The sequence below is a fragment of the Lycium barbarum genome, chromosome 3 (genome assembly GCF_019175385.1).
Source record: "Lycium barbarum isolate Lr01 chromosome 3, ASM1917538v2, whole genome shotgun sequence".
In the NCBI taxonomy this organism is placed as follows: Eukaryota; Viridiplantae; Streptophyta; class Magnoliopsida; order Solanales; family Solanaceae; genus Lycium; species Lycium barbarum.
Window position 1 is genome coordinate 145,280,346 of NC_083339.1, and position 27,495 is coordinate 145,307,840.

At 37.6% G+C, this 27,495-nt stretch overlaps 1 protein-coding gene across 2 annotated transcripts; it reads left to right on the top strand.

Annotated features, from left to right (window-relative positions):
- The first annotated feature begins 437 nt into the window (after positions 1-437).
- On the top strand, positions 438-27,339 carry LOC132633350 (N-terminal acetyltransferase A complex auxiliary subunit NAA15-like). 2 transcript variants are annotated; one of them, XM_060349696.1, is made up of 26 exons: positions 438-635; positions 3,663-3,741; positions 8,426-8,508; positions 8,636-8,785; positions 9,717-9,832; positions 11,139-11,244; positions 11,830-11,901; positions 11,981-12,096; positions 13,399-13,531; positions 15,260-15,337; positions 15,415-15,468; positions 15,572-15,642; positions 16,728-16,782; positions 16,865-16,960; positions 19,461-19,589; positions 19,718-19,800; positions 19,886-20,116; positions 20,334-20,466; positions 20,545-20,652; positions 21,269-21,400; positions 25,343-25,399; positions 25,517-25,614; positions 25,825-25,883; positions 25,994-26,105; positions 26,224-26,324; positions 26,599-27,339. In XM_060349696.1, the coding sequence occupies exons 1-26, from the start codon at positions 585-587 to the stop codon at positions 26,802-26,804; spliced, it is 2,709 nt and encodes a 902-aa protein (XP_060205679.1). In that variant the 5' UTR covers positions 438-584; the 3' UTR covers positions 26,805-27,339. The 2 variants fall into 2 exon arrangements, with proteins under 2 accessions (XP_060205679.1, XP_060205680.1); XM_060349697.1 differs by lacking the exon at positions 438-635 and adding an exon at positions 2,481-2,634.
- The last annotated feature ends 156 nt before the right edge of the window (positions 27,340-27,495 follow it).

Consider the following 27,495-nt stretch of genomic DNA (forward strand, 5'->3'; position numbering starts at 1 on the left):
TAATTGGAGGAGTTGTGCTCAAGGAAATAAAATTTAATCTCATAACAACTTTAAGCCATATATCTTATGAAAGAGATTTAATATATTTATTTTAGCAGGTGTCTGGTTGTGAATTAAGTGAAATTGGAAAAAGTGGATTCACAATTTGAAGCTTCTGATTGGACATAAATTTCACTTGAGAAAAAGTTAAATTTTATGAGTCAAAAAAAGAAAAAACCACTTGAAAAAGCACGTTTTGGAAAAACTTATCTTAAAAAAATAACTAAACCATTAATCACATAGTGTAAAAAATTACTATTACTATTATTATTAGTAATAATAATATCCAAACGGTTCATGTAAATTTACCAAGAATTTAATGCGAGCATGAAATTACGGAAAGACCCATGCGGTGCTTCCCATCTGGAGCACTTGTACTTGCCTAATTCCTTACTCGTGAGATAGTAGGGTTGAAGAAGCAGATAAAAGCCACTTCTCCTCTCTATGCTCTCTTGTTTCTTATTTCTCTAATATCGCAGCAGCCCTTAAACACAAACAAACAAAGCCCTCAACACTTTCAAATCTAACAATCATTATCTGCAACAATGGGGGCTTCGCTTCCTCCTAAGGAGGCCAACCTCTTCAAACTCATCGTTGTAAGTCTTCAATAATATTATCTTCTACTTCAATCGCTGCTTTACACTCCATTATTCTCACTTGATTTTTATTCGTTGCATGTCTCTTTTTTTTTCTTTTCATTATTGTTAATTTAACCCTAGAATTCGTGCCAATTACTTCATTGACTTTACAAGATGCTTGAAGCAGTCGAATTGGATGTCTGATTTGAATGCTTTACAGTGAATTGTTTGCAGTTGAATTTTATTGGTCGCATCTAATTTTATTCATTTATAGTTAATTCTTGTTAATTTTAATCCTAGAATTCATGTTAACTACTTCACTGACTTTATAAGATGATTGAAACCATTCAAATTGGAGGATGCTACTGTAATCCTCACATAGCTTTGTGAATTTGAACTAAAGCTGGTGACTTTTCAAATTTTCGAATCCTTACTTAGGTAATTCTTTTTAGTTTACTTTACTGACTTTATAAGATGATTGAATCATTCGAATTGGATGTCTGATTTGAATTGTTACTGTAATCCTCACTTAGCATTGCGGATTTGAACTAAAGCTGGTGACTTTTCAAGATCCTTTAGCAGTGGAGAGATAATGATTCCTTCTGTCAAAATACCTGTTTGGATGGAGCAGTATAAACTATTTATTACATTTTCCATTTCCATGCTTTACTGTGAATTGTTTTCAGTTTATTTTTATTGTTCACATATCACGTTATCCATTAATGATTGATAATTTAACCCTAGAATTCATGTCAATTACTTCACTGACTTTTTAAGATGATTGAGGTATTCGAATTGGATGCCTGATTTCAGTGTTACTGTAATCCTCACTTAGCTTTGCATATTTGTACTAAAGCTGGTGACTTTTCGAGATCATGGTTCTTTCGGCATACACTATTTATTACACTGAAACTAGTATTCAATTCTATTTTCTATTCAATTGCTCGAATCTAATTTTATTCAGTTAGGTAATTTTTATTAATTTAACCATGGAATTCATGCCATTTACTTCACTGACTTTGTAAGATGATTGAAGCATTCAAATTGGATGTCTGATTTGGATGTTACTGTAATCCTCCCTTAGCTTTTGCGGAATTTGAACTAAAGTTGGTGAGTTTTCAAGATCCTTTAGCGATGGAGAGATAATGATTCATTCGGTCAAAATATTTGTTTGGATGAACATCATACAGTATTTGTTACAGTTTCCATATCAAGCATATGTTTTGATGAGTGTAAAATGGTGCCGACTGAATAACCTTAAAATCAATAAATGATTTCCATTATTTTTTCGAAGTAATGCAAGTGCTTTTTACTCCTCTAGTCGTCGATACAAGTGATAGTGTTTGTATTAGTTTTGAGTGAGTTTTTTTTTTTTTTTTCCTTTTTGGGTCTTTGTTAAGGGCAGCTCTTTATTTTATCTGATCATGTGAGTGGAGAAGATTGCGATTACAGGCTGGCAATAACACTTCCTTAGACTTCATTTTGAATTCCATTATTTTTTAACATTTGAGGCAATTGATGATGCCACTGATAGTTGTCCCCTTCAGGCTTCAATAAAGCCTTTTGCACCATTCAAGTGTGTATATATATTGTAAAGAGGCAGGAGTCCCTTGACGTACGTAAAAAAAAAAAACTTTTTCTTTCTTAGCATGTGGGCCATGGGGCCAACATATGTTAATTTATTTTTTCAAAAAAAAACAAAAACAAAAAACATATGTACATTTAATGAAAAGTGGTGTCGGATGACACTCTAGTTCAAAGGCATTACCGAAAGACCCCTGCGGAGCTTCCCATGTCGAACACTTCTACTTGCCTAATTCCTTACTTCAGAGTAGGGTTGAAGCAGATAAAAGCCACTTCCTTTATGGTCTCCTTTTTCTTATTTCTGTATTGCAGCACTTAAACACAAACAAAGCCCTCACACTTTTCACTTCCAATCTAACAATCTTTCACTTTATTCTCAACAATGGGGGCTTCGCTTCCTCCTAAGGAGGTCAAGCTCTTCAAACTCATCGTTGTAAGTCTTCAATATTATCTTCTACTTCAATCGCTGCTTTACAGTGAATTGTTTTCAATTGAATTTTATTGGTCGCATCTAATTTTATTCGGTAGGTAATTTTTATTAATTTAACCATGGAATTCATGTCAATTACTTCACTGATTTTATAAGATGATTGAAGCTTAAAAATTGAATGTCTGATTTGGATGTTAGTGTAATCCTCACTTAGCTTTTGCGGATTTTGAGCTAAAGTTGGTGTCTTTTCAAGGTCCTTTAGCGGTGGAGAGATAATGATTCATTCGGGCAATGTATTTGTTTGGATGAACAGCATACAGTATTTATTACATTTTCCATATCAAGAGTATGTTTTGATGAGTGTAAAAATTGGCGCCGACTGAATAATCTTATTATCAATAAATGATTTCCATAGTTTTTTCGAAGTAATGCAAGTGCTTTTTACTCCTCTACTCGTCGATACAAGTGATAGTGTTTGTATTAGTTTTGAGTTAGTTGGTTAGCATTCTCTTTTTCCTTTTTGGCTCTTTGTTAAGGGAGACACTTTATGTTATCTGATCATGTGAGTGGAGAAGATTGCGATTACAGGCTGGCAATAACACTTCCTTAGACTTCATTTTGAATTCCATTATTTTTTAACATTTGAGGCAATTGATGATGCCACTGATAGTTGTCCCGTTTAGGCTTCAATTTAGCCTTTTGAACCATTGAAGTATATTTTTTTGGTAAAATGGCAGGAGTCCCTTGACGTACGTAAAAAAACAACTTTTTCTTTCGTAGCATGTGGGCCATGGGGCCAAAATATGTTGATTTATTTTAGTAGGATTGACATATAGTTATCTGACTAATATTAACATTGCTTAGATAACTGCATGTGACAATTGAGTTATTTATTGCGAGTGTATTTCCTCATTCTGACTACCCATGACTTGATATGAAGAGATGGTCTGACTTTATCTTTATTCCATTTCTTGTATTGTTGGTTGTTGAAAACATGGTTAATTTGATAACCTATTCCTCAATTCCTGCAGAAATCTTACGAGGCTAAGCAGTATAAGAAAGGACTAAAAGCTGCTGATACGATTCTCAAGAAATTTCCTAATCATGGAGGTAAACCCAATTCTATTGCGGCATATCCAGAATGAAAGTTAAAAAAAAAATATGTTGTTCCTTTTCACGGTTCCGTTGAACATACACGTCAGTTTGTTCAATTTAAATTCTTTGAAACATCTATATGCATGGTGACTTTCTCTTTACCAAAAAAAAATATGCATGGTGACTTTCTACTCTAAAGCCATTTCTACCATGTTAGATTGTCAGATTCAAATCTTAACTAGCTTCACCCATTCAAAGCATCTAGCTTGTTCTCTCAGTGGTATATGCCAGAAGGCAGTAGGACATGAGTTTACATCTGAGAAGCAACAAGTTTGTTTGATGCCAAAGTTAAAAGTCCTAAACTTGTGGCATGTTTATTTGATTATTTCTAGTTGGTGTGATGTACTCTCCTTTTTGTTTCTCAATGATATGAAGATGGAGAAACACACATATGCTGATTATTTAGGTGTGTTTGGGCCTAGTCTGGTTTGGTTCAGTCTCAGTCATAGATGAAGTTGTCTTTTCTGGGACATCCGATAAAATTGGTATTGTAGATGCTGACATGAACTACAATGTGTTGTCACTGTGCTGCTGCTTACGCCTTAAATAGGTCCGAGCATGTCCAAGATAAAATAGTATCCACGAATGCAAGGGTAGAGCTATCTTGGAGAAAGGGGGTTCAATTAAACCCCCTTCAGTAAAAATTATACTGTGAAATTAGGGAAAGATTAGTTTTTTTTTTTTTTTGGGTTATATATAAGCTGTTAAATCTCTTTGACATGAGGAAAAATTCTAGTAAAATTGGTAAAGGAGGTTCAAGAATTACTCGCATGTTCATATCTCAAGTGTAACATTTTTAATCCCCTTGTATAATGTCCTGGCTCTGCTACCGCCGAATGAGGAAAACTGCCCAGTAAAACAGGAGAAATTATCAATAAACCAAATCTAAGAACACTCCTTAACATGCTTGATTGCTTCTTGGGAACTTAGTAATCAGTAAAGCGATGAACGGTGGATACTCTAAGAGAGCTATAGGCAGTATGCATGCCATCTGGCCTTTTATCCTTCGATCTTTTGAATATGTGGTTTAAACTGCTTTCATTCGAGAAGTTATAGGAGCACCAGTTTCCAAAAACTTCAAGCTGAACTACTAAACCATAACTGCTGCTACTAAAAGGCAAAATGAGAATAGGCAACCTCCTGATCATACTTGAGAAAGGAAAATGCGCACATGCAATGATCAGTCAAAAGCATAAATGGCTCACCACTTTGTCAGTTCGAAATGAAATGACTTGCTAAAAGGTAAAAAGCATAAAAACGGTGCAAAATGTGAACATACACCTTTATCCTCACACTTTAAGCAAGCATTAATAAATGCCAGCAACACCACACTTGACCCTCATCCTCCATCGCGATACCCACCTCCATCAGTATAGCTACTGCTGTCAACATCACCACCGTATTAATTACCTCCACCATTGCCATATCAACCATCACAATCACCAGATCGATCACCGTCAAACTGTATTCATTGCTTCCTCCTTATCTACTACCTTCACCGATGTATCCCCACCACAGTATCTTCCACCTTACTGCAGTATCCCTCACCGCAACGGTCGCCACTGCCAATGTTCTTGGAGCTGTAGATAGCTGCACCACCAGCTACGATGTGGACAACTTTGGTATGTTTTCCACGTTTGTGGATCAAACATCGAACTCGAGGACTTCACCTTCAACTTAGTTGGGAAAGCCCTTAGGTTTTACACCAGATTGGTGACAACCATATCTTAACCATCATCATTTTAGGAGTAATAAATTGAAACTCTTTCGGCACTGTACCAACTCACAGACCCTTGATCTTAATAGTTCGTTCCAGGTTCGCTCTCCAATGCCATTCCTGTCTCCCATAAAACCCTAAAGACCATATCAAAGCCATAATATAGTTTTTCTATCCTGATATTATTTAGTGTTGTCAAAAGCTCATTTCAGGTGCGCTTAAGTGCTAAATTTGAGACAAGCTCAGGATAGGCGATTCCGCTAACTTAGGACGTGATTCAGTGTAGGCAAGATATTAAGGCATGTGCCCCGTCGCCAAGAAGTTGTATGTTGAATAGAACGGTACCAAAAAAATTTAAAAACAACAACAACATACTCGGTATAATCCTATGAATGGGGTATGGGGAGGATGGGGTGTACACAAACTTTACCCCGATGAATGAAGTTGTTACTCATTCCCTGACATTACATATATATAAAATTTCTATTTTTTGCTTCATTGCATTTTTTTAAACTAAGGCCCACATTTTAATTGCACATTTCGCCTTGATAACACTAATTTACAAAATCATCTCCAAACTACTGACAGAAAGACTTAAGAAAGTAATATCCAAACTAGTGGATGCTCAGCAAATGGCATTCATTAAAGGAAGGCGGATCATGGATGCTATCTTGATTGCAAATGAATGTGCGGATGTGAGGAAGATATCTAAGGTTCCTGGGATTGTTTGCAAGTTAGATATAGAAAAGGCTTATGGTCACCTTAACTGGGATTACCTATGGAAGAATTTGGAGTTGATGGGTTCTGGACTTTGGAAGCAAGTGGGTTAAGTGGATTCAGTTCTGTACCAGCACAGTTAAGTTCTCAATCTTAATCAATGGCTCACCTTCTGGCTTCTTTTCTTGTGAGAGAGGACTGAGACATGGGACCCTCTATCCCCTTTTCTCTTTATTTTGGCAATGGGAGGATTCTGTGATATGTTGAAAACAACTCAAGCAAATTACCGAATCAGGGGTTTCGAGAAATGCTGGAGCCATTCTAGGATTATCAATTTCCCGCCTCCAATATTCTGGTGATACCCTTTGTCTTTTGTGATGCAGAGAGTGAGCAATTAAAGTACCTGAGAATTATCTTTATTCTATATGAAGCCATTTCTGGACTCCATGACAATTGGGGGTATGAGTTTTGTTTATCCTGTTAATGAAGTTGCTGATATCAACAGTTTAGCAAATATTTTGGGTGGCAAAATTGGAGAGTTACCTACTACATATCTTGTAATGCCCCTGGGTCCTAAGAATAAATCTATGAACATCTGGAATACTATTTTGGAGAAGCTTGTTAATTGGAAGAGTCTATATCTATCACTGGGAGATAGATTGACTCTAATTAACAATGTATTAGATGCCTTGCCAACATATATAATGTATCTATTTCCAATTCCAGGGGAGATTATTAAAAAGCTGGATACCATCCGAAGAAATTTTCTATGGCAAGGCAATTGTGAGACAAAGAAGATTCATTTAGTGGACTGGGAAATTGTCATTTCCAGCAAAGAGGTGGAATGGGAGTTATGAACCTGAAAATTAAGTTACTCGGACTCTCCTACAATGTCGTCGGGTGCGTGTCGGATCCTTCAAAAGTAGTGTATTTTTGGAGGATCCGACACGGGTACGGCAACACTTTCGAAGAGTCCGAGTAACTTAGAAAAATTCACAACCAGAGCCTTTTACTGAAATGGCTCTGGAGATTTGCATCAGAGGAACAGTTTTTGTGGAAAGAAACTATTCTGCCTAAATATGGGATGGAAGATCAATGGATTACCAAGGAAATGGAGAGTCCTTATGGTGTTGGCTTGTGGAGATCCATCAGGAATTTGTGGCCCAAAAGTTGGCATAACTCACAAGATTAGAGTAGGAAATGAAGGGAAAACATATTTCTGGCATGATGTTTGGGTTGGTCAATACTCTTTGAAGCATTTGTTCCCTGAGTTTTACAATTTGAACCAACAGAAGATGGCAACTATTTTGGAAGTTAGGGATAATTTTGGTTGGAATCTCAGTTGTAGGAGATTGCTCAATGACTGGGAGGTGGAAAGGTTGACAGGATTTTACAACACTATTGAGCAGTTCAAAGATTTTTCCACTAGTGTGGACAGTCTAGTTTAGTTGAAGGAAAAGAAGGGGATATTCTCTGTCAAATCAGCCTATGCTGGCCTTGAAATTTGATTTCGAAAGTTAAGATTCCTTAAAAGGTGGCAATTGGCATGTTTCACTTGGTTAGTGGCTAGACAGGCTGTTTTAACTCAAGACAATGTGATGAAGAGGGGTCTTCAACTATGTTCCAGAGGTTTTTTTTGTGAAACTGAAGCAGAGACGATTAATCATCTTTTCTTACACTGTAAAGTGGCAGAACAACTATGACAGATTTTTCTTAATTTGAAGGGTCTAAGATGGACAATGCCAAGGAGTACAGTTGAAGTTCTAGCTTGCTGGGACAGAGTTGGGACACAGGGAGAGCTGGAAGATCGTCCCAGCCTGCATCTGGTGGACAATAAGGAAGGAGAAGAATCATAGATGTTTTGAAAATAATAAGTATCACTTTCCAGAGGTTAAAAATGAACTGTCTAGTGTTTTTCTATTTTGGTGTATTCATGAACTCCTTCAGGAGGCAGAGGATATAGCTAAGATTTTAGATAGCATATGAAGGAATAGGTGGCAGGTTTTGCTTTTGTGACTACTATTTGTAATTACTACTGAAGTACACTATTGGTGAATTTCTTTGTTCATAATAGAAATGTTAACTGTATAAAAAACCAAACCAAAAAAACATGGCTTTTGATGATGCAGTAGCCTGATGCATGGGCTATCAATAAGATGATTGCCATTTTTTCTACGGATGCTGATGCTATTGTTTACTTACCAGAAACATTGTCCATGAAAGGATTAACATTGAATTGTATGGACCGAAAGTCAGAAGCATACGAACTTGTCCGGCTTGGATTGAAGGTGCAGTTTTCCATCCCCCCCCCCCTTCCTTTTTTGTTTTTTGCATTTTGGAATTGAAAGCTCCTAATGCTTTAGGTTGGATTCTTATTTGCGATGTATTGGAACTAATTGTACTCTCTCTTTGCAGAATGACCTTAAGAGCCATGTTTGTTGGCATGTTTATGGTCTCCTATACCGGTCTGATAGAGAGTACCGAGAAGCAATTAAGTGCTATCGAAATGCCCTCAGGATTGATCCTGACAATATTGAGATATTGCGAGACCTATCCCTTCTACAGGTGTGGACTCTTCTTAGTAACAAATGTTTCAGTTTTTGTTCTTTTTTCTTTCTTTCTGACCATTTGTGCACTTCAATTTATCTCCCCCCCCCCCCCCCCCCCTGGGGGGCTCGTCAAACCTAAAGCCTCATTAACGTGTTTTCTAGTGTTTTACGTGCTTATGTTCTTCCCAAAAATGTCCCTTAAGGAGTTCTTAACTCCACAGGTAGTATAGTAGGCAGATTCAATATGTTATTGTATTAGAAAAGGGCAGGCTAGAAGTTCATCATATATAGTTATGATTTTGCCATTATTTTTCTGTTGATACTTAGTTTCATGTTCAAGCTGACAATACCTTGGAAGCACATTGATTGTGATTTGGCTTGTGACAAATATATTTCTGGAATTACACACCGTTGGTATTTTATGCCTATTTTCATTGATCCAAGTGCTATCTCTGGAGTCTTACACAGTGTTGACATTCCATGCCTTCTCTTGTTAATCCAATTGCAATTTGACTTTTGACATGTACTTATTATGTTAATAGCATTTCAGCGATTCATTTTGTGTGCTCTTTGATGTGGCATATCTGTAGTCTGGTCATCTTCTTTAGTTGGGTTCTTAAGACGATGCTTATCACATGGAGCTGTTGATTTTCCAGAAACTTGTAGATGTGCGAACTCTGGCCCATACGGACTGCATATTGTTTTAATATGTGCGTAATGACTTGCTCTGGTTACTTGATCTTATCTTTGCATATCTAATTTAGTGAGGGGAAGGGCTTCTTGATTGATCCTCAACCTTTCAAAGTTTTATTAGAGTTATAACTAAGAGCTTATCACAGTAACAGCGCTAGCATAATGCTTCTGTCATGCTGACTACCTTTTCTCATTCATTGTTAAGTTCATCTATCCTGCTCTGTCCAATTTATGCCTTGATTTATTTTTTATAGGCACAAATGCGTGACTTGGAAGGTTTTGTTGAAACAAGACAACAATTGCTCACTCTAAAACCAAATCATCGTATGAATTGGATTGGCTTTGCCGTTGCTCATCATTTAAACTCAAAGTATGCCTTGCTTCTAGTATGGTAGAAATAGCTACTACGAGTATTATAATTTAGATGTGTTTTTTCCTTCCTTGGTATGTCGTCGTTGATGTGTTTTTCCTTCCTGGTGACTTTGTTTTGATGACGCATTTGAGGACTGCTGCATTGTGTGCTTTTCCTGATGTTGAACATCCATGTTGGGGAATAATATCAACACCTAAAACCGTTTGATTGAAAATTTGCAGCTTCTCTTTTCTACTAATCAGTCGCAAGGAGGTAGCAAAAACCTGCAAAATGCGGATTTGCTTCATCACACGATAGAGTCCAAGTCCAATATCCATTCTTTTACAATGCTCTTCCTATACCAAAAATATAAATTTTGAAGACATTTGACTCTACAAAAATGACGCTCCTTTTACCCGCAAGGGTGGCTCAGTTGGTTGAGCATGGGGCTTTCATAATGGAGGTCTCAAGTTCGAAACCCCCTGCCTATGACAGCAGGGGGTTTTTCCTTCTGGGTCAAGCTCGTCGCACCGGGCTTGCCTAGTGCGGGTTACCTCTCCTGTGTGGTTTGCGAGCTATTGCACAGGAGCTGGGTTTACCCTGTGCGCACCCGAAGGGTAGCGGCTGCGGGTTCTCATGTCATCAAAAAAAAAAAAAAAGACGCTCCTTTTCCCTATCTACAAACCAGGAAATTTGCAGTTGATCTGATTCCTCTTAGTTCCTTTGCTAGTTTAATTTCATTTTCTCTTGTTTGAGTCCACTAATAACACCTCGTTTGAGTTTATGCGTGGACAACAATTACGTTGCTTAAGTGGCTTAGTTGATATTAAGTCCTGTTCAGCATTTAGCTAATTTGCGTCAGTAGGAAAAAGAAAATGACTCTTAGCTAATTGAAGCATGAAGATGCCGCAGACGTTTTATCACTTGGTATGTTGTACCGTTTGAATCTTTCTTACCACTATTGGCATGGATTCCTATGTTGTTGAAAAGCAATAAAATTAACTAGAAAAGAAATCAAAAGTCGTCATAACAATTGAAGTCTGATATAGCTACTGGAATGAATGTATTGCATCTTCAGAACTTATAGTTTGTAGTGTCTTAGAGGAAGTTCATCATTTTCTTTCTTGTTGTCTTTAGTGGGTTTCCTTGGCCTGAATCACTAAGTTGTTTAAGTAGTTTGATGCATGGTGCTAATGGTGCTCCATCTTGTTGTTGCTGCTTTAACCATTTATTTCACAAATATTTGTGCCCTTGACATTCGATATCATTCAGTTATATTATCTAATCCGTGCATGTTGAGGTAGTTCCATTTGTTATTTGTTAGTGGATCAAAAGCTGTTGATATCCTCGAGGCATATGAGGGGACTCTTGATGATGACTATCCCCCAGAGAATGAACGCTGCGAACATGGGGAGATGCTCCTGTACAAGGTAACAGTTGCTGCTAGGAATAGGGTTTTACTTTTGTTTAAGATTTTATCTTAATCTGGGGACTCTGTTCGGTAGCAGCAGAGACACTTGTGCAAGTACCTATCTGCCTTAGCTTGGTGCTGCTAGGTTTTGCACGTTCAGGCTTGAAGCTTCCCATAATTGCATTTATTAGCATTTTTCTCTTTTCAGTAATTAAATGTAGTAGGAGAGTAGTTTTTCAAGCTGGAATTATTTACTGATCTACTGTCAATAAAATGAGTCCGGGATAACCTGAAGGTGCTGCCTAGGATAGCTGCAGCATTGTATTATAGTCAGGCAGAATACTTAAGTTGCTTTATATCTTGATAGAAAATTTTGGATGATCATGAGTTATGTGAAAACATTTTGCTTCTTTAATCACTGGTTTCCCTAGCTAACGATTTAATATAGATGAGTTTTTTTTTTCTCATGGGGGAGAATTTCTTGTACTAGCTTGATTGTGTTTGCTGGCATTGTTGATTATGGAGCTTTTAGATTTTATTTGCCTCTTAGGATGATGTTGTTTACTTCTGTAACTCCTGTGTCACGTGCTTGTGACTGTTTCAGATCTCCTTGTTGGAGGAAAGTGGCTTTCCTGAGAGGGCCCTTGAAGAATTACACAAGAAGGAGTCAAAGATGGTATGTGCATATAATTTAGTCCCTTGATTTTTTTTCCTTCAATTTAGGAATGTTTATTGATTATATTATGCCACCTTAGGTTGACAAATTGGACTATAGGGAGCAAGAAGTCTTGCTTCTTTTGAAGCTTGGCCGCCTCGAGGAAGGTGAAAAGTTGTTCAGAGTGCTTCTCACCATGAATCCTGACAATTACAGGTACATAATTATCTAGTTTGTTTGTTTTTGAACTTTGCTGTAACGGATGGTGGATGCCTTCATCTAATAAAATCACTGTCATCAGGTGAGACTGTAAGCACATCATTTCTATTTGTGTAAATCTTTCCTTTCAAAATCAGGTGTTTGTTACTAGATTACTATTTGGAGTTGTTCTCCTGAGGCATTTTTTCCCAATAGATATGCTAAGTAGAAAATGGAATTTAAATTCAGGTCTCTGCTGTTTGGTACACTGTGTTGGAACATCAGAAAGAAACTGATTAGTGATAAATATGTAGCTTTTGTCTTTAGTTGTTTCCTATCAAAATCTTTGGCTTTGTTTTGTTATGTGTTTCTTTAGTCCCTTCTGTTTTCGAGGGCTTCTCTGTTGTTCTCTTTCCTTTAAGCAGAAATCAGGTTCGTCAATTTCTTCTTTTGAAAAAGAATTACACATATGCAACTATGTGGTCTGCCAAACTTCTTAATTAGTCATTCTTTTGTAATATCTGGGTTTTCTGTGTTTGCAAAGTGGGCCAAATTAAGCAAAATAACCTAAAAAAGGTATTTATTCACCTCATGATTCAAGGTCCAGGGTAAGTGTTCTTCCTTTTCTTATTAGTTAAATGATTTTATTAAAGATAGGGAGAATTTTTGTATGCAAGTGGTACCAAAAAGTAGAGAACCTACAAAAACAAATGATCTCCAAAAAAGACACCCAAACTTCTATACAAGTTGGAACCTCACTGGTGCACCAAAAAGAAACGAGGGTTAAGAGGCTACCTCAATTGTACAAGTCTTTCTCTATCCCAAAAAACTCTCCTATTTCTCTGTCTCCATACTACAAGTAAGACTTCTTGTGGAGCATCCTTTAAGGGTGTTGGCAATGAATAGGAACTTTCATGAGGTGGGATATGGGTATTTCCTGGTATCTAATGTTTAAAATGAATCATCATACCTTGTATGTGTCGGGTACAAGGTAAGCACGAGAAAGGGGAAGCTAGTTTGAAATTTTTGTTGTTGCCTGTTTGGTTTGTATTAGTCTGTTGAGTTAAAGAGAGGAATCAATATTAAATTGGATTCCCTTATGAAATCCTTCTTTTAGTTTTACATTGATTCTCTTCATTTCCCTCATCTCGAACACCAAACTCGGGTATTTTGTGCTGGTTTGTAATAATGGCAGGCATGCATTTTTGCTTCTTATGTTGCTAGACTTTTTTCTTTTCTGGAACAACATGACCTTTACCTTGCCTTTACTCTAAACTGAAGAAGTAACTATTCCCGTGATATGTTCTGTGTAACTTTCAGATACTATGAGGGTTTACAAAGATGTTTGGGACTGTATTCTGAAAAGGGGCAATATACCGCTGATGAAATTGATAGACTAGAAAGTTTGTACAGAGTACTTGGTCATCAGTATAGTAGATCATCTGCTGTAAAGGTAATTCACTTTGTCCTGCCTTAATGATCTCCATTGATGGTACCCTCTATGGCACTTTTTTCGTTGTTTCTCAACATGATTGATGACACATTGTTCAATGTTAACCAGTAACGTTTTTTGAATATTCTAATGTTGCTGCGTCAGTATTTTGTTTTATGTCCTAAGCATTACGTTTCTCTGAATAGTTCATGAAATGTAGGATATAAACATTTTGGCTATAACATATAGTTTATGTCACACACAATCAAAGAACTTACGACAAGGTGATGTTCTTGGTGAAGAATTTTCAACTTGGTGATCTTTGGAGGTTTTAGTTCTACGTTTGTTACATGGTTCCTCACTTTCTAATGTTATATTCCTTGAAGTCGGGGTGCTTATATATTTTAGAAGAGAAAAAGACCCAGTGCTTGTGCTCCAGCTCTACATTTCACTGTGGAGATGGAGGACTTCAGTTCTCTTGTATGATATGAAGACGGCGGAAGATGCTTCAGTTTCATGGCAATGGTTGCCAATCTCTTCCCTGGCAATAATTTCCCTTCAAGTTCTTTCTGTTCCTTTCTCTTCAAAGCACCCACATAAGTGCTTATGGGGTTACAATCCACGCTCTGCATTATCCTCTTTTTCTCGTTAATGCCCAGCTATGCCTCATCCCCTGGCCTGTCTCAGGCGTTGCCAATTGTACTCCAAACAAATGCAGGACTGTCCACCTTAACTGACTCGCCATCTTGTAGTGCACTAGTAAGTTGGTTCAGGTCTTAACGGCACAGCTAAGAATTTTTCCTTTCCCCCAAATTCTCCGCCATCAATGTTGCCTCCCTAGCTGCCAACTGTGTAAAGAAAAAAATCCCTTCCTCTGCCCCCCTCGACATCCAAACTGATAGGTATTGAAATCCAGAACCCTCCCTCTTCAATAGCCTGTTGTAGAAGGACGTCACTGTAGACTATGAAATCCAGAATCCTTCCTCTTTAATAGCCTGCTGTAGAAGGACATAACTGAGAATAATCTGTTCCCCTTTCTTTCCACTTCCATATGCCTGTTTCAATTAGGTGATGTTATTCTGTAATATACCACATCCATCAGTCTCTGTAGTTCTTTTACCTCCCATCTGGTAAATTTCTCCTGAATTCAAGTCCCATACTGTCCCTCCGTTTTGCTGTCCATATACTTGTCCGTATTGCCAATAGAATGTATCAGAGTGTCTTGTAACTTTCATGACTTGCATGTATACATTTATTGTTAGTCTACTCCTTTGTTTGATAAAAATGGCATTTTATTCTCAATCTAGACCTTTCATAATCTTTGTGACTGTGAGCTGTAAATGGAGTTCTTGTGTAGTGGCTCGGGTTTTTTTGTCTAGTGGTAAGTGTGCAGTACGTGATGTGTGGGTAGGCGCGCATCACGGGTTCAAACCTTTGTGCACAAAAGTGGGGTATTTAAGCGGAGAAGGGTAGAGTATTGGGCTCATTGCCTACTGAATTCCGAATGGTGCGCCACTGGCCTCGAGGATTTCTCTGTTATCTTAAAAAATGGAGTTCTTGTGGTGTAGTAGCCAAAAATGTTCTCTTTGTTTGGTTGTGGAAAACTTGTGATCTTACTTTTTTGATGTAGGAAAAGTGATTAAATTTTCTTTATTAAACATAATTTTTCAGTATGCATAATAAATTTTCTTTGTTTATTTGTTTCTCTTGTCTTATTCTTCTATTTCCTTTTTCCATGTTCTTTTGCAGAGAATTCCACTTGATTTTCTCCGAGATGACAAGTTTCGTGAAGCTGCAGAGAATTATATTCGACCTCTTCTGACAAAAGTATTTACTCTTGCACCCCGTTTGGTTTCCTTGGTCTTAGAGCTGAGCTGATATTTCTTTTACTGATGCATATGTAGGGAGTTCCTTCTTTGTTTTCTGATCTTTATCCGCTATATGATCATCCTGGCAAGGTTAGTGCAGATGCTACTTGATGTGCAACATAAAAGAGTATTGCATGATTATTGTAATCCTGCTTATCTTTCGATTGATTTCTGGTTTCTTAATATCTTACAGGCAGATATTCTAGGGGAATTGGTTTTGAAGCTTGAACAATCACTTAAGAACACTGGTGGATACCCTGGGAGGTATACGTTTGCCCAATTTTGGTCTATGTTGCACTATGACATGTTTCTTGATTCCACCGAAGGATTAACTAAATTGCTGTACTGATCTTATTGAACTGCTTCTACCTGAACTGAATTTCCTTTTCACGTGTTATTCTTAGTCACGTTTCATGTCAATAAGAAGCTTGACTAGTCTTTATGCTGTCCATTTTGCACTATCTCAGCCTTTCTGAAGACCACCTTGAGGGCTTGACACTTGACAGTCTCTGATGAGTATTTTTGAGTCAAGATTAGACCTGTTTTGAAGAGGTTCCTGTGATAACTAATTCAGTGTTATGCAAATTTGGCAGGATAGGGGTGTTTCTGAAGAAATTCTATCTTTGAACCGAACAAAAAGATATTTAAATACAATTTTGAGATTACAGCGTTCTTGATGGTTATACCAGTTCCCAATTCTTTACTGGAGCCTATTTTAGCAGAACTTATTTTCCTTTGTCTTGGTAACCTTTATAAATGTATGTTATATTGAGTGTGTGAAAGAGCAAACAAGATGTTAAAAGTTAGTGACATATGGTCATGTGCTGTAGGGTCTCCACAGTTTTCGAAACATCACATGATATAGTTGCGCATCTGAGCACTCCCTTTTTCTTAAAAACAGTAGGTGACATCTGGATTTTATAAAAATAAAGTGAACTACAACACTCATTGAAATGCTTTTAGCTTCAAATACTTTGTGGATGCATTGCCTTTGCTAGTCAAACTTAATAAATCCTCCTGCAGATGCTGTGTTGTTCTATTCAGGATTCTCGAAGACACTACTGAGTACTGACTGCTATTATCTATCAACTTTAGATAAATACAGTGTAACCATCTAACTTGGAGTGACGGTTATTGAGTTATCTCAAAGCCATAATAATTAGCCAGATGCAGTTGAGAACTCAATTAAAATCAACTCAATTGGGACAGTATTTGCCTTTGTTAATGTGTAAATGTACTTTGTGCTTGCTGTGTTCAATGCCTATAGTAATTCTTTAGGGTCTCTGTAGGCTTTTCTATGTTTATTTTGGTTATATACTTACAGATTTAACCGTATGCTTTAAGTGCAGTGCGGAAAAGGAACCCCCCTCAACACTTATGTGGACTTTATTTTATTTGGCTCAGGTTTGCTCACATGTCCTATTAGTCAAACCTTTCTGTGTTTCCTTATCACCCTCCAAATTGCTGAAAAGCTATGTTCCTGCAGCACTATGATAGACGCGGACAAAGTGACATTGCTCTTACTAAAATTGACGAGGCAATTGAGCACACTCCAACTGTAATAGATTTATATTCTGTCAAGGTATATTGACTTATTATCATTTTTCTATTTTGTTACTTTTGTATCCTTTTGACTTTACCGTTTGGTAACATTGATTGTTGTTTCTAGAAGTTACTTTTAGAGTCTCGGTCAAGATTCTTTAAATGAAAGGTCGCCTATCTAGTCTCTTTCCCATTATTTTACAATTGAACCAAGTGACCCTTTTAATTTTGCACCCAAGGTTGTAGGGATGGCAATAGGGCAGGTTAGGGCAGGGCAAGCCTTGACCTGCTAAGATTTTGACCCGCCCTGCCCTGCCCCGTTTAGCATTTTTCAAAATATCTGCCCTGCCCTGCTAAGCCCTGCCCCGCCCCGTTTATGTTTTTACATCATTTTTTTATTCTTTATTCTGTAGTATTCTAAATAATTTTTTTCCCATTTTTATATTCCCATGTAGATGCAGAGTTTCAATATTAACATCTTGTAATTGGTCCATGAAACCCCTAACCTTAATTCTTCTCTGACTGATTGTATACTTGCATATTACTAAGAGAAAAATAATACTGACATGTTAGTTTGTGCAAGTTACATATAACATAACGTTGGGAAAATTGTATCTAATTTACACCTTTACCCAAGTACAATACTTTTAAGTTTTAAATGATTTGTTATCATTTTTAAGACACTATTTGGACAACTTTTGGAGAAAGCTTTTTAATCTGGATACTTGACAGTGAAGAATAAATTTCTTTCAAAAATCTCTAACACCACTTCTTGATCAAGAGTAAATCATTATGTTTTCCCACAAGCAAATGCATGTCATTAATTTACTGACCATCATTTTCTAATTATATATAATGTAAAGTTCTTCTGAATTTATATTGTTGTTTGAGTGAAACATCCGGCACAAATTGAAGAGAGCCACAGCCATAGTGTGACTTTGAAAAGCAAGAGCAGAGAAGGAAAGGCTGTCTTTGTAACAGGGTCATCTTTTTTTAACCCGACCCAGATATTGACCTGCCCCCTGCCCTGCCCCATCAACTTTTTGCAAAAAATAAATTTTGCCCTGCCCTGCCCCATTTAAATGTTCCCCTGCCCCGCCCCATTAAGAGAAATCCCTGCCCTGCCCCGCCCTGCCCTGCTCCAATTGCCATCCCTACAAGGTTGTGGCTTGATCATCAATGACGTTAGTGAAAACCTTGGAGAACGAGGTTCAATCCCAGCAGAGACAAAAAACGCTAGGTGAATCATTCCCATTTGCCTAATCCTTGGTGGGAAGAGTTGCCCAATAATTGTGCTGGTGGGAGATAGAATATGTCTGGTAGAATGGTCGAGGTGTGCACAAGCTGACTTGGACACCAAATGATTCGTACAGGCTCTGGTTGGGACTTGGGATTAATATTTAGTAGTTGTTACACATGGATTACCAGTTTACCACCAGTGTTTGGCGGGTCTCTTTTTGGTTTGGTTAGAGATGGTATGTTAGTGTAAGGATAGGTTGTGAGATTTAGAAAACGTCTAGTTTTAGAAAGCACCTAAAGGCAAATTGTTTTTATACACGAATATGGGCTATGGTAAATTGGAATCGAAATAGAGGATTCTTACAGTGACCTCAACTAGTTTGGAATCGTGGTATAGTTGGCTGATTGATATGTTGAAGATCGGTAACCTTCATGCCCTATCCAATAACACCAAAACCTGTTACTAAATGTAGGAATAGGGAAAGGACACATGAATGATAGTTATCCATTTCTTATGTAGTCGGTAGAGCATCAAATTTACGTCTGAGAGCTAATTTTGACTCTTAAGATGATTGCTGGATTTCCGAATTGCTGTTTTATTGCTTGCTGTTTGTGATGTTATGTGCTTGAAGTTGGGTCTGTATGATCATCTGCAAAATGTTTTTTTTTTGGTTATTTCATATCTTTACACCAAAAAATGAAATAGCAAAACACAACTCATTTGTCAAAGCTCTAGCTTTGCTACAAAGTAACCTCTCCCTTATAAAAAATCCATTTCAACCCAAGTATGGGCTTTGGTTGTATTTCAAAATTTTCCTTTTAATGTTAGTTTTGGCACTGAACTCTTTGAGAATCTGCTACGATTTCGAACTCACTTTCATCTTCCCTTTTTTTGTTTGATCCAAAGTTAGGCCTTCTGTTTACCATCAATGAATATAATAGATATTATAACACATGATAAATTGTGTGTCTTTGTTTGTCCCCGCCTTTTTGGTAATTGTCATACTCTTGCATATTTTCTGATCCTCCATTGCCTTTGTAATTAACATTCTTTATTACAAGAAAAGCCAAAAATTGACCTTGCAACGTTCACATTGACAAGAAGCCTATCTGATACTGAGACTAGTTCTTTTGACATATTAACCAGAGACAAAATTTGCAACTTCCTTCTTTCCACTCAAATTCTATGAATGTTCCAGGATTTTGGTACCTGGAGTAACTTAAGATTTGTTTAGTAAATCATTGCTTTTGCCTCATGTATTTACGCTTGAATACCTTTTCTTGTTTTCTGTTCAAAACAGAGCCGCATACTAAAGCATGCTGGTGACTTGGCAGCAGCTGCTGCACTTGCTGATGAAGCTAGGTGTATGGATCTTGCAGATCGATATGTTAATAGCGAATGTGTTAAGCGTATGCTTCAGGCAGATCAGGTGGAAATCTTTGTTATGCGTTCTCTCTTTTACTTGACTGTATTTTCTCTTGTAGTTGTCAATTCTTATGAATTACCTTGTCTCCTAATTTGTCTTCCAATTACTTTGTGCTGGACATATGACTGAAGGTCGCATTGGCTGAGAAGACTGCTGTACTATTCACCAAAGATGGGGAGCAGCACAATAACCTTTACGATATGCAGTGCATGTGGTAAGTCTCTTCTTGGAGCCTGATCATGATCTGCAGTTCTGTGTGTGAGGATCTTACTCTTCTTGTTTAATTTAATATATGAAAGGTATGAACTAGCATCAGGGGAAAGTTATCTTCGCCAAGGTGAGCTGGGAAGGGCCTTAAAGAAATTTCTGGCGGTGGAGAAGCATTACGCGGATATTACAGAGGATCAATTTGATTTTCACTCCTACTGCCTAAGGAAAATGACTCTTCGGGCCTACGTGGAAATGTTGAAGTTTCAAGATCGGCTTCATTCATATGCTTATTTTCGCAAAGCAGCTTGTGGTGCTATCAGGTACTGATTATTGACTTGCTCAATCTTCAAATTTTTGGTTGCTCTCAACTCTGTGGTGGTATTTTGCATCATGAGTGAACTTTCCTGTTAAGTAGAACAATAGAAGACTTCTGCTTATACTATTCTAGCTTTCCCGTTTGATTACCTGCACGCTTACTGAGAATTGCTTTGCTGAAACTTTTTATTTTTAATATGCTTTGTTTTGCCTGTACATCAGATGCTATCTGAAGCTGTATGATTCTCCTTTGAAGTCAGCATCTGAAGAGGATGATGCCATGTCCAAGTTGGCCCCTTCTCAGAAAAAGAAATTAAAGCAAAAACTGAGGAAGGCCGAAGCACGAGCTAAGAAAGTACTCTAATTTGCTTCTTTTTGTTCTTTGAAAATATTAACTTAGGACAGGTGCCTTAATCTTCTGAACTGTTTTTAGGAAGCAGAAGTTAAGATTGAGGAATCCAATGCAACTAGTGTTGCTAAATCTGGAAAGCGCCATGTGAAGCCTGTAGATCCTGACCCACATGGTGAAAAATTGATTCAGGTATTCCTTTTCTGCCATCTGTCACATCTTTTAGGTATGAAGTATGAAGTATCCATCAATTTTTTGCACAATATCGGGTATGACTTTAGAGTAGTGGAGGAACTATTAAATAATCTTTTTTTTAAATGAAAATTCCATTATCTTTTTATGGAGTTAATTATGCTGGGTTATGTTGTTGCACTTTGGATTTGAATTTGGATGGAATATGAAGTATCCATGTAAGATGTTTTGAAGATATAAGTAGCTCAATACAGAAGTAAGATGAATTTAATTTTGTTATGTCATTTTGGGTGTAACAAAAAAATATGTAGATGAATCAATCATGATGTCATAGAATCCCTGTGAGCTGAGCAGGTGATATTTTTTGCTTTTTGTAATCTTTAAATATCGATTCCAGCACTTCCTTTGTGCAAATGTTTTAATATACTGTTACCATTTCAAATTTATTTTTGAGTGATCAATATCTGTTACTCTGGATATCGTGTCAAACATTTGGAACGCTCGAAAAAAATGCAAATATGTCCAGTAAAATGGGAACAACAAAGTTTTGTTAATTTCGGCCACTTAATATTTTGTGATTCTGATAAGAGTATTATCTTGTCACTAAACCTTTCAGATTGAAGATCCTCTGGCAGAAGCTTCAAAGTACCTCAAGCTTCTCCTTAAGCACTCATCAAATTGCTTGGATACGCATTTGCTGTCCTTTGAAGTAAACATGAGGAAGCATAAGATCTTGCTTGCCTTGCAGGTAATATCCTATATAATGAAAATTTATTCTCTCAGCCGAAGATTCTGCCAATTTCCATCTTTGTGACATAGTAGTGGCCACGCATCTAGTTAGCAGCTTGAGATTACTATGCTTCCTTGTCTTTCCCCCTTGGTTTAGCTGGATCCATGAATTCTAGTCTTCCTTCTCTGCTGTGGTACACAAGAAAAAAGATAAGAGAATGTCACCTAAAATAGTTGGGTCATGTTCTATATAGATCCTTAAATGCACTGTCATTAAAGATGTTAAAAGAATGAGGTAGACCTCTAATCGTATGGAGGATAGCTTTCTCAAAAGACTTACATAGAACATAATGAAAGCATGGAAGCAAATATGTTCATAGGAGATATCAAGAACTAAGGTTAATCATTGTTGGTACTTTTTTTCCAGGTCTGGTATTTGATATGAGTTTTATTAGTTTGGTCAGGGATTGTATGCTAGTGTCAGGATGTTTAAAAGTATTCCTAATTCCACGAATTTAAGTGTTAGAATGAAAGGGCGATGCTGGGCTTCTCCAACACTATTCTAGACCTGGATTTGATTGACCCTCCACTTCAGGGAGCACAATTTACCTGGTCAAGAGGGGAGGAGTCTCTCCAAGCCTCTAGAATTGACAGGTTCCTTATCTCAACAGAATGGAGCGAGATGTTCAATACTATCAAACAGTACCCCTTGCCTAGAGTTTTTTCTGATCATAAACCAATTATCCTGGAAAGTGGAGATTGGGAGACCACACCTTCTTATTTCAAATTTGAAAACATGTGGCTTCAAGCTGAGGGTTTCATGGACATGATAGAAGGATGGTGGATTTCTTACACTGTATTAGGCACCCCAGACTTTGTGCTAATGCAGAAACTAAGGAATCTCAAGAAAGACATTACTAAATGGAATAGGGAGGTCTATGGAACAATCGAGACTCAAAGGAACAAGGCACTCAAAGAACTTTGGAAGCTGGACCAGTTAGCTGAGCTCAGAGCTCTCTCTACAGAAGAGAAAGGTCAGACATTGAATCTCAAACTTGAAATTCAGCAAATAGCAACCGCTGAAGAGATCTCATGGAGACAAAAATCAAGATGTTTATGGTTGAAAGAGGGGGATAAGAATACAAAGTTTTTCCAAAGAATGGCCAACTCTCATAGAAAGGGCAATACCATTGACAGACTCAAAATAGGGGATGAAGTAATTGAAGACAAAGGAAGGATCAAGGATGGTATTCTGGAGTACTATCAACAAATTTACAAAGAAACTGAATCTTGGAGACCCTCAGCTGTCTTTGAAGGTCTGTCAAGTCTCAACACAGTGGATAAAGAGGACCTTGAACTTCCTTTCACCGAAATGGAGATTTTAGAAGCTCTCATGACTTGTGCCCCTGACAAAGCTCCAGGCCCTGATGGTTTCACTATGGCTTTCTTTCAAAAATCATGGAACTTCATCAAAGCAGACCTGCTAGCAGCTTTTAATTTCTTTCATCAGAACTGCCAAATGGTGAGATCATGCAATGCCTCTTTCATTGCTCTTATCCCAAAGAAGAAAGGGGCCGCAGAGCTTAGAGATTATAGGCCTATAAGTCTTATAGGCAGTGTCTACAAATTGCTGGCCAAAATTTTAGCTAAGAGGCTCGGAAAAGTGGTGGATTCCTTAGTTTCTGGACAACAGAGTGCTTTTCTGAAGAATAGACAGATCACTGATGCATCTATGATTGCCAATGAAGTGCTAGACTGGAAAATTAAAAGTGGTGAGACTGGGATCCTATGCAAATTAGATATTGAGAAAGCTTTTGATCAGCTTAACTGGGCTTATTTAGTCAACATTTTGAAGCAAATGGGTTTCGGGGAAAGGTGGATAAGGTGGATTTATTTCTGTATTTCGACAGTGAAGTTTTCAATTCTGGTGAACAGAAGTCCAGTTGGGTTTTTCTCTTCTCAAAAGGGACTCAGGCAGGGGGATCCATTGTCCCCTTTCCTCTTTATCATTGCGATGGAAGGATTATCTCAGCTGTTAGCAAAGGCCAAAGAACTTCAGTGGATTCAAGGGTTCCAAGTGGGCAGAAATCCTTCCACCTCAGTCTCAGTCTCTCATCTACTCTATGCAGATGACACCCTTATATTTTGTGGAGCTGATTGTCAGCAGGTCTCTAATCTCAACACTACCCTCATGATCTTTGAGGCCATCTCTGGACTTCATATCAACATGCGTAAGAGCACTATATATCCAGTGAATGAAGTGACCAACCTAGAAGCTCTTGCTGATATTCTTAGCTGCAAAACAGGCTCCTTTCCCACCACCAATTTGGACTTCCTTTGGGTGCTAAATTCAAATCATCTGGGATATGGAGTGGGGTCATTGAAAGAATGGAGAAAAGACTAGCCACTTGGAAGATGCAATATCTCTCATTGGGTGGCAGGCTCACCCTCATCAAAAGTGTCCTAGACAGCATTCCCACTTACTTTATGTCACTCTTCCCTATGCCAACCTCAGTTCTAAAGCAAATTGACAGGCTTAAAAGGAAATTCCTATGGGAAGGTAACAGTGTTACTCATAAATTCTCTTTGGTCAAATGGCAATCAGTTATTCAACCCAAAGGCCAAGGGGGGCTGGGGATTAGAAATCTTAAGTTTCATAACAACAGCCTACTCATGAAGTGGCTTTGGAGATATGGTCAAAATGAGGCAGGGTACTGGAAGGAAATCATCAAAGCTAAATATGGTATTCAAGACCACTGGACTGCAAAGAAAAGCAATGAACCACATGGTGTTGGAGTATGGAAACACATCAGTAGTCTCCAAGAGGAATTCTTCCAGGCTGTCTCATTCAAGGCTGGAAATGGGCTCAAGATCAGATTTTGGCAGGACAAATGGCTTGGGGACACTTTAGTAAAAGATTTATTTCCCTCACTATTTCTGATAGCTTCTAACAAAGAAGCAACATTAGCTCAATATAGAGTTAACAACTGTTGGACGCCAATTTTAAGGAGAAACTTACAGGATTGGGAAGTTGATGATTTTCTTTCTCTATTAGAAAGTTTGGGACAAAGTACTTTGGTGGCAGATTTTCAAGACAGAATACTCTGGGGCAATTCTAAGGAAAAGATTTTCACTGTGAAGGAATGTTACAACAACTGGTGCTCTCAAAATAGCCTTTTAGAGGTTTGGCCTTGGAAGCTTGTATGGAGAACCAGACAGCCTCTCAGAGTTACTTGCTTCACTTGGACTGCACTGAAGGAAGCATGCCTAACACAAGACAATCTTAGAAGGAGAGGTGTAATAGTTGTTAACATGTGTACCATGTGCAAGCAGACCAATGAAAGTGTCAACCATCTATTTTTGCACTGCCCTGCAGCAGCTAGCCTCTGGTTTTTCTTCTACTCTATGCTTGGTCTACAATGGGTAATGCCCTTCAACATCAAAGATGCATATGCTAGCTGGATACTCTGGAGAGTTGACAAATCCATTAAAAGAATTTGGAGAATGATCCCAGCAGTAATTTTTTGGACCCTATGGAAGGAGAGAAACAACAGATGCTTTGAAGGAATCTCAACTCCTATTTGCTCTCTAAAGTCTAGGTGTTTAGTTAGTCTTTTTAGTTGGCATTTTTTTGCCCCTGTAAACAATGTGGGTAACTTTCTAGATTTTATCAGCTCCTTTTCTCTAGTTCAGTAGAGATAGGATATCTTTAGATTGTTCTACAGGTTTTGCCAAGCCTGCCAGCTTTTCCCATCTGTAACCTTGCATCTTCTTGATGTTTTACTAATGAATTTTATTACTTTACCAAAAAAAAGAATGAAATGGGCCAAGATGTAACGGAAAGGTTATTGAGGCTTTGTTTGGTTGACCTGCACCTTGTTTGAGATTGAGATGTAGCTATAGTAGTAGTTGTTTTGAGGAATATTGACAAACAATCACTTTGATATTTGTCCTTTTCCAGGCAATCAAGCATTTAATGCGGTTGGATGCAAATGATCCAAAATCACATCTGTGTTTGGTATGCTTTTTATGGCATCAAGAATTTCATTGATTATTGTTTTAAAAACACGTCATGCTTTATTTCTCGAAGTATTCATATTTTCTTCTTTCTCGTATGGACTATGATCTCTTGCAGATAAAGTTCTTCCATAAAGTTGACTCCTTGCCTACTCCAGTAACCGATACTGAAAAGCTCATCTGGGGTGTCTTGGAAGCAGAGCGACCTGCCTTTAGGTTATCTTGAATGCATTTTTTCTTTCTCTATGTATCTTATGTTTTAGTGTTATCAGTGTTGATACGCTACCAGTTATAGTACTAACACTAGTTTGAGAATTCATATAACTGAACCCAACTGGTTTGGGATTGTGGATCTTGTTATTGTATGATGTTATTGATCTTGTTGTTATACTAAGGTTTCTGTATGTTTCCAATTGACCTTTTCAGCCAGTTGCATGGCAAGTCTCTCATTGAGGCAAACAACACTTTTCTTGAAAAACATAGAGGTCAGTGTCTGACAGTCATGTACTTTTATTAGTTTATACACCTGTTTTACATCATTACTCCATTCTCAGTCTTGGTGTAAACATGAATTCTCGTTGCATGGTGTTTGCAGAATCATTGATGCATAGGGCTGCTGTGGCTGAGTTGCTATATGTTCTGGAACCAAACAAGAAGGCTGAGGCTGTCAAGTTAATTGAAGACTCGGTTAATGATCTCGTTTCTATGTATGACCCTGTTTTCATCACATTAATTTATATTATCATCACATATCTAATAGTATTTCGTTGTATATGCCTGTTAGCAAGACATCAATTCATATTTTTTACTTTTTCTCCAAATTAGAGACGGAGGACAAGGAAATGTCAGGTCGTGGAAACTGGAAGACTGCATTACAGTTCACAAACTCCTCGAGATAACTCTGGTTGACCATGATGCTGCATCCAGTAAGTTATTTACTATTGCACATCCTTCTCTAGTTTTTCATTTTGTACATCTTAAGTCTTTCCTTGGCCTGTAGTTGAGGTTCTGGTATTGTAGTCTTTTTTTTTTTTCCTTTTCATGTATCCGTTTCTGTTGATTTGGGTGGCTGCTGGATTATGTTATTTTGTCTATGTTATGTATGAGCTGATACTTTTTGTTAAATACATCATTGACAGCCTATCTTAAATGATATTTGGTGATTCTATGGGTGGTGATGTTTTTGAGACATTGTTGTAGGATTGAAAGTTCGTTGTGCTGAGTACTTTCCATGCTCGACTTACTTTGGAGGTATTAAAAGCTCAGCTGCTACAAGTTCAGCTAACAATCAGATACAAAAATCCCCTGCAAATGGAGCTGTAGGCTTAAATGCTGGTGAAGATTCTTCTGTTTCATCAAACGGGAGATTAGAGAAACTAAACGCGCTTAAGGATCTACACATCTAATTGTACACTTCGAGCTGAAGTAATCTCTCTGGAAGAGTGCTGGAGAAGCTGAGTGGAACTGTATCGAGCTTCTAGAGTATACACTGACACTAATAGGGTGGTTATAGAGGAAATTTGGAGGTCTAAAAGGGGTTCTTGTTGCTTCTAGACTGGTTCTCCAACCCTGATTTGATCTGATTATTGTTTTGTCATGAAGATGGTAGTAGCGCACTCGTCTTGCCAGGGGTCGGGTCAAATACCAGGAAAGAGTTTGTAGCTTGGCGCAAATCATTTTCAACAACTTTCAGATTTGAAGTGTGAGCTCTCGGAAGACTTAAGTATGGGTCCTTCATTCCATCGGCATAGGAAAAAGATGATTTATAGGGCGTGTTGTATTTTTTTTCATTTAGTTCTCCGATTTCTTTTATTATGTATAAATGCTGTTCTATGTGAAAGAAATTTTGCAATAGTATTCAGAGAAAATGGTACTCATATGGCGGATGATATTTGTGACTCAGTTTTAGAATTAATGGACTGGTAGAAGTGGTTTCTAATATTTTTTTTTTCTGAAACTGCTTTTTACCTATACTTGAGTGGCTAGACTGAAAATTAGAACGTTGGTCGAGGTGGATCTTTATATGAACCTTTTCTTCTAATTTTCTCTAAAAAAGCTTCAGGACAAATAACTATCTCGAGATTGTGTGTAATGATT

Coding starts and splice junctions, on each gene's coding strand:
- LOC132633350 (XM_060349696.1), top strand. CDS start 585: ATGGGGGCTTCGCTTCCTCCTAAGGAGGCCAACCTCTTCAAACTCATC. Junction 11,245..11,829: donor GGGAGATGCTCCTGTACAAG/GTAACAGTTGCT, acceptor TGACTGTTTCAG/ATCTCCTTGTTGGAGGAAAG. Junction 15,643..16,727: donor ACTGGTGGATACCCTGGGAG/GTATACGTTTGC, acceptor CTTTAAGTGCAG/TGCGGAAAAGGAACCCCCCT.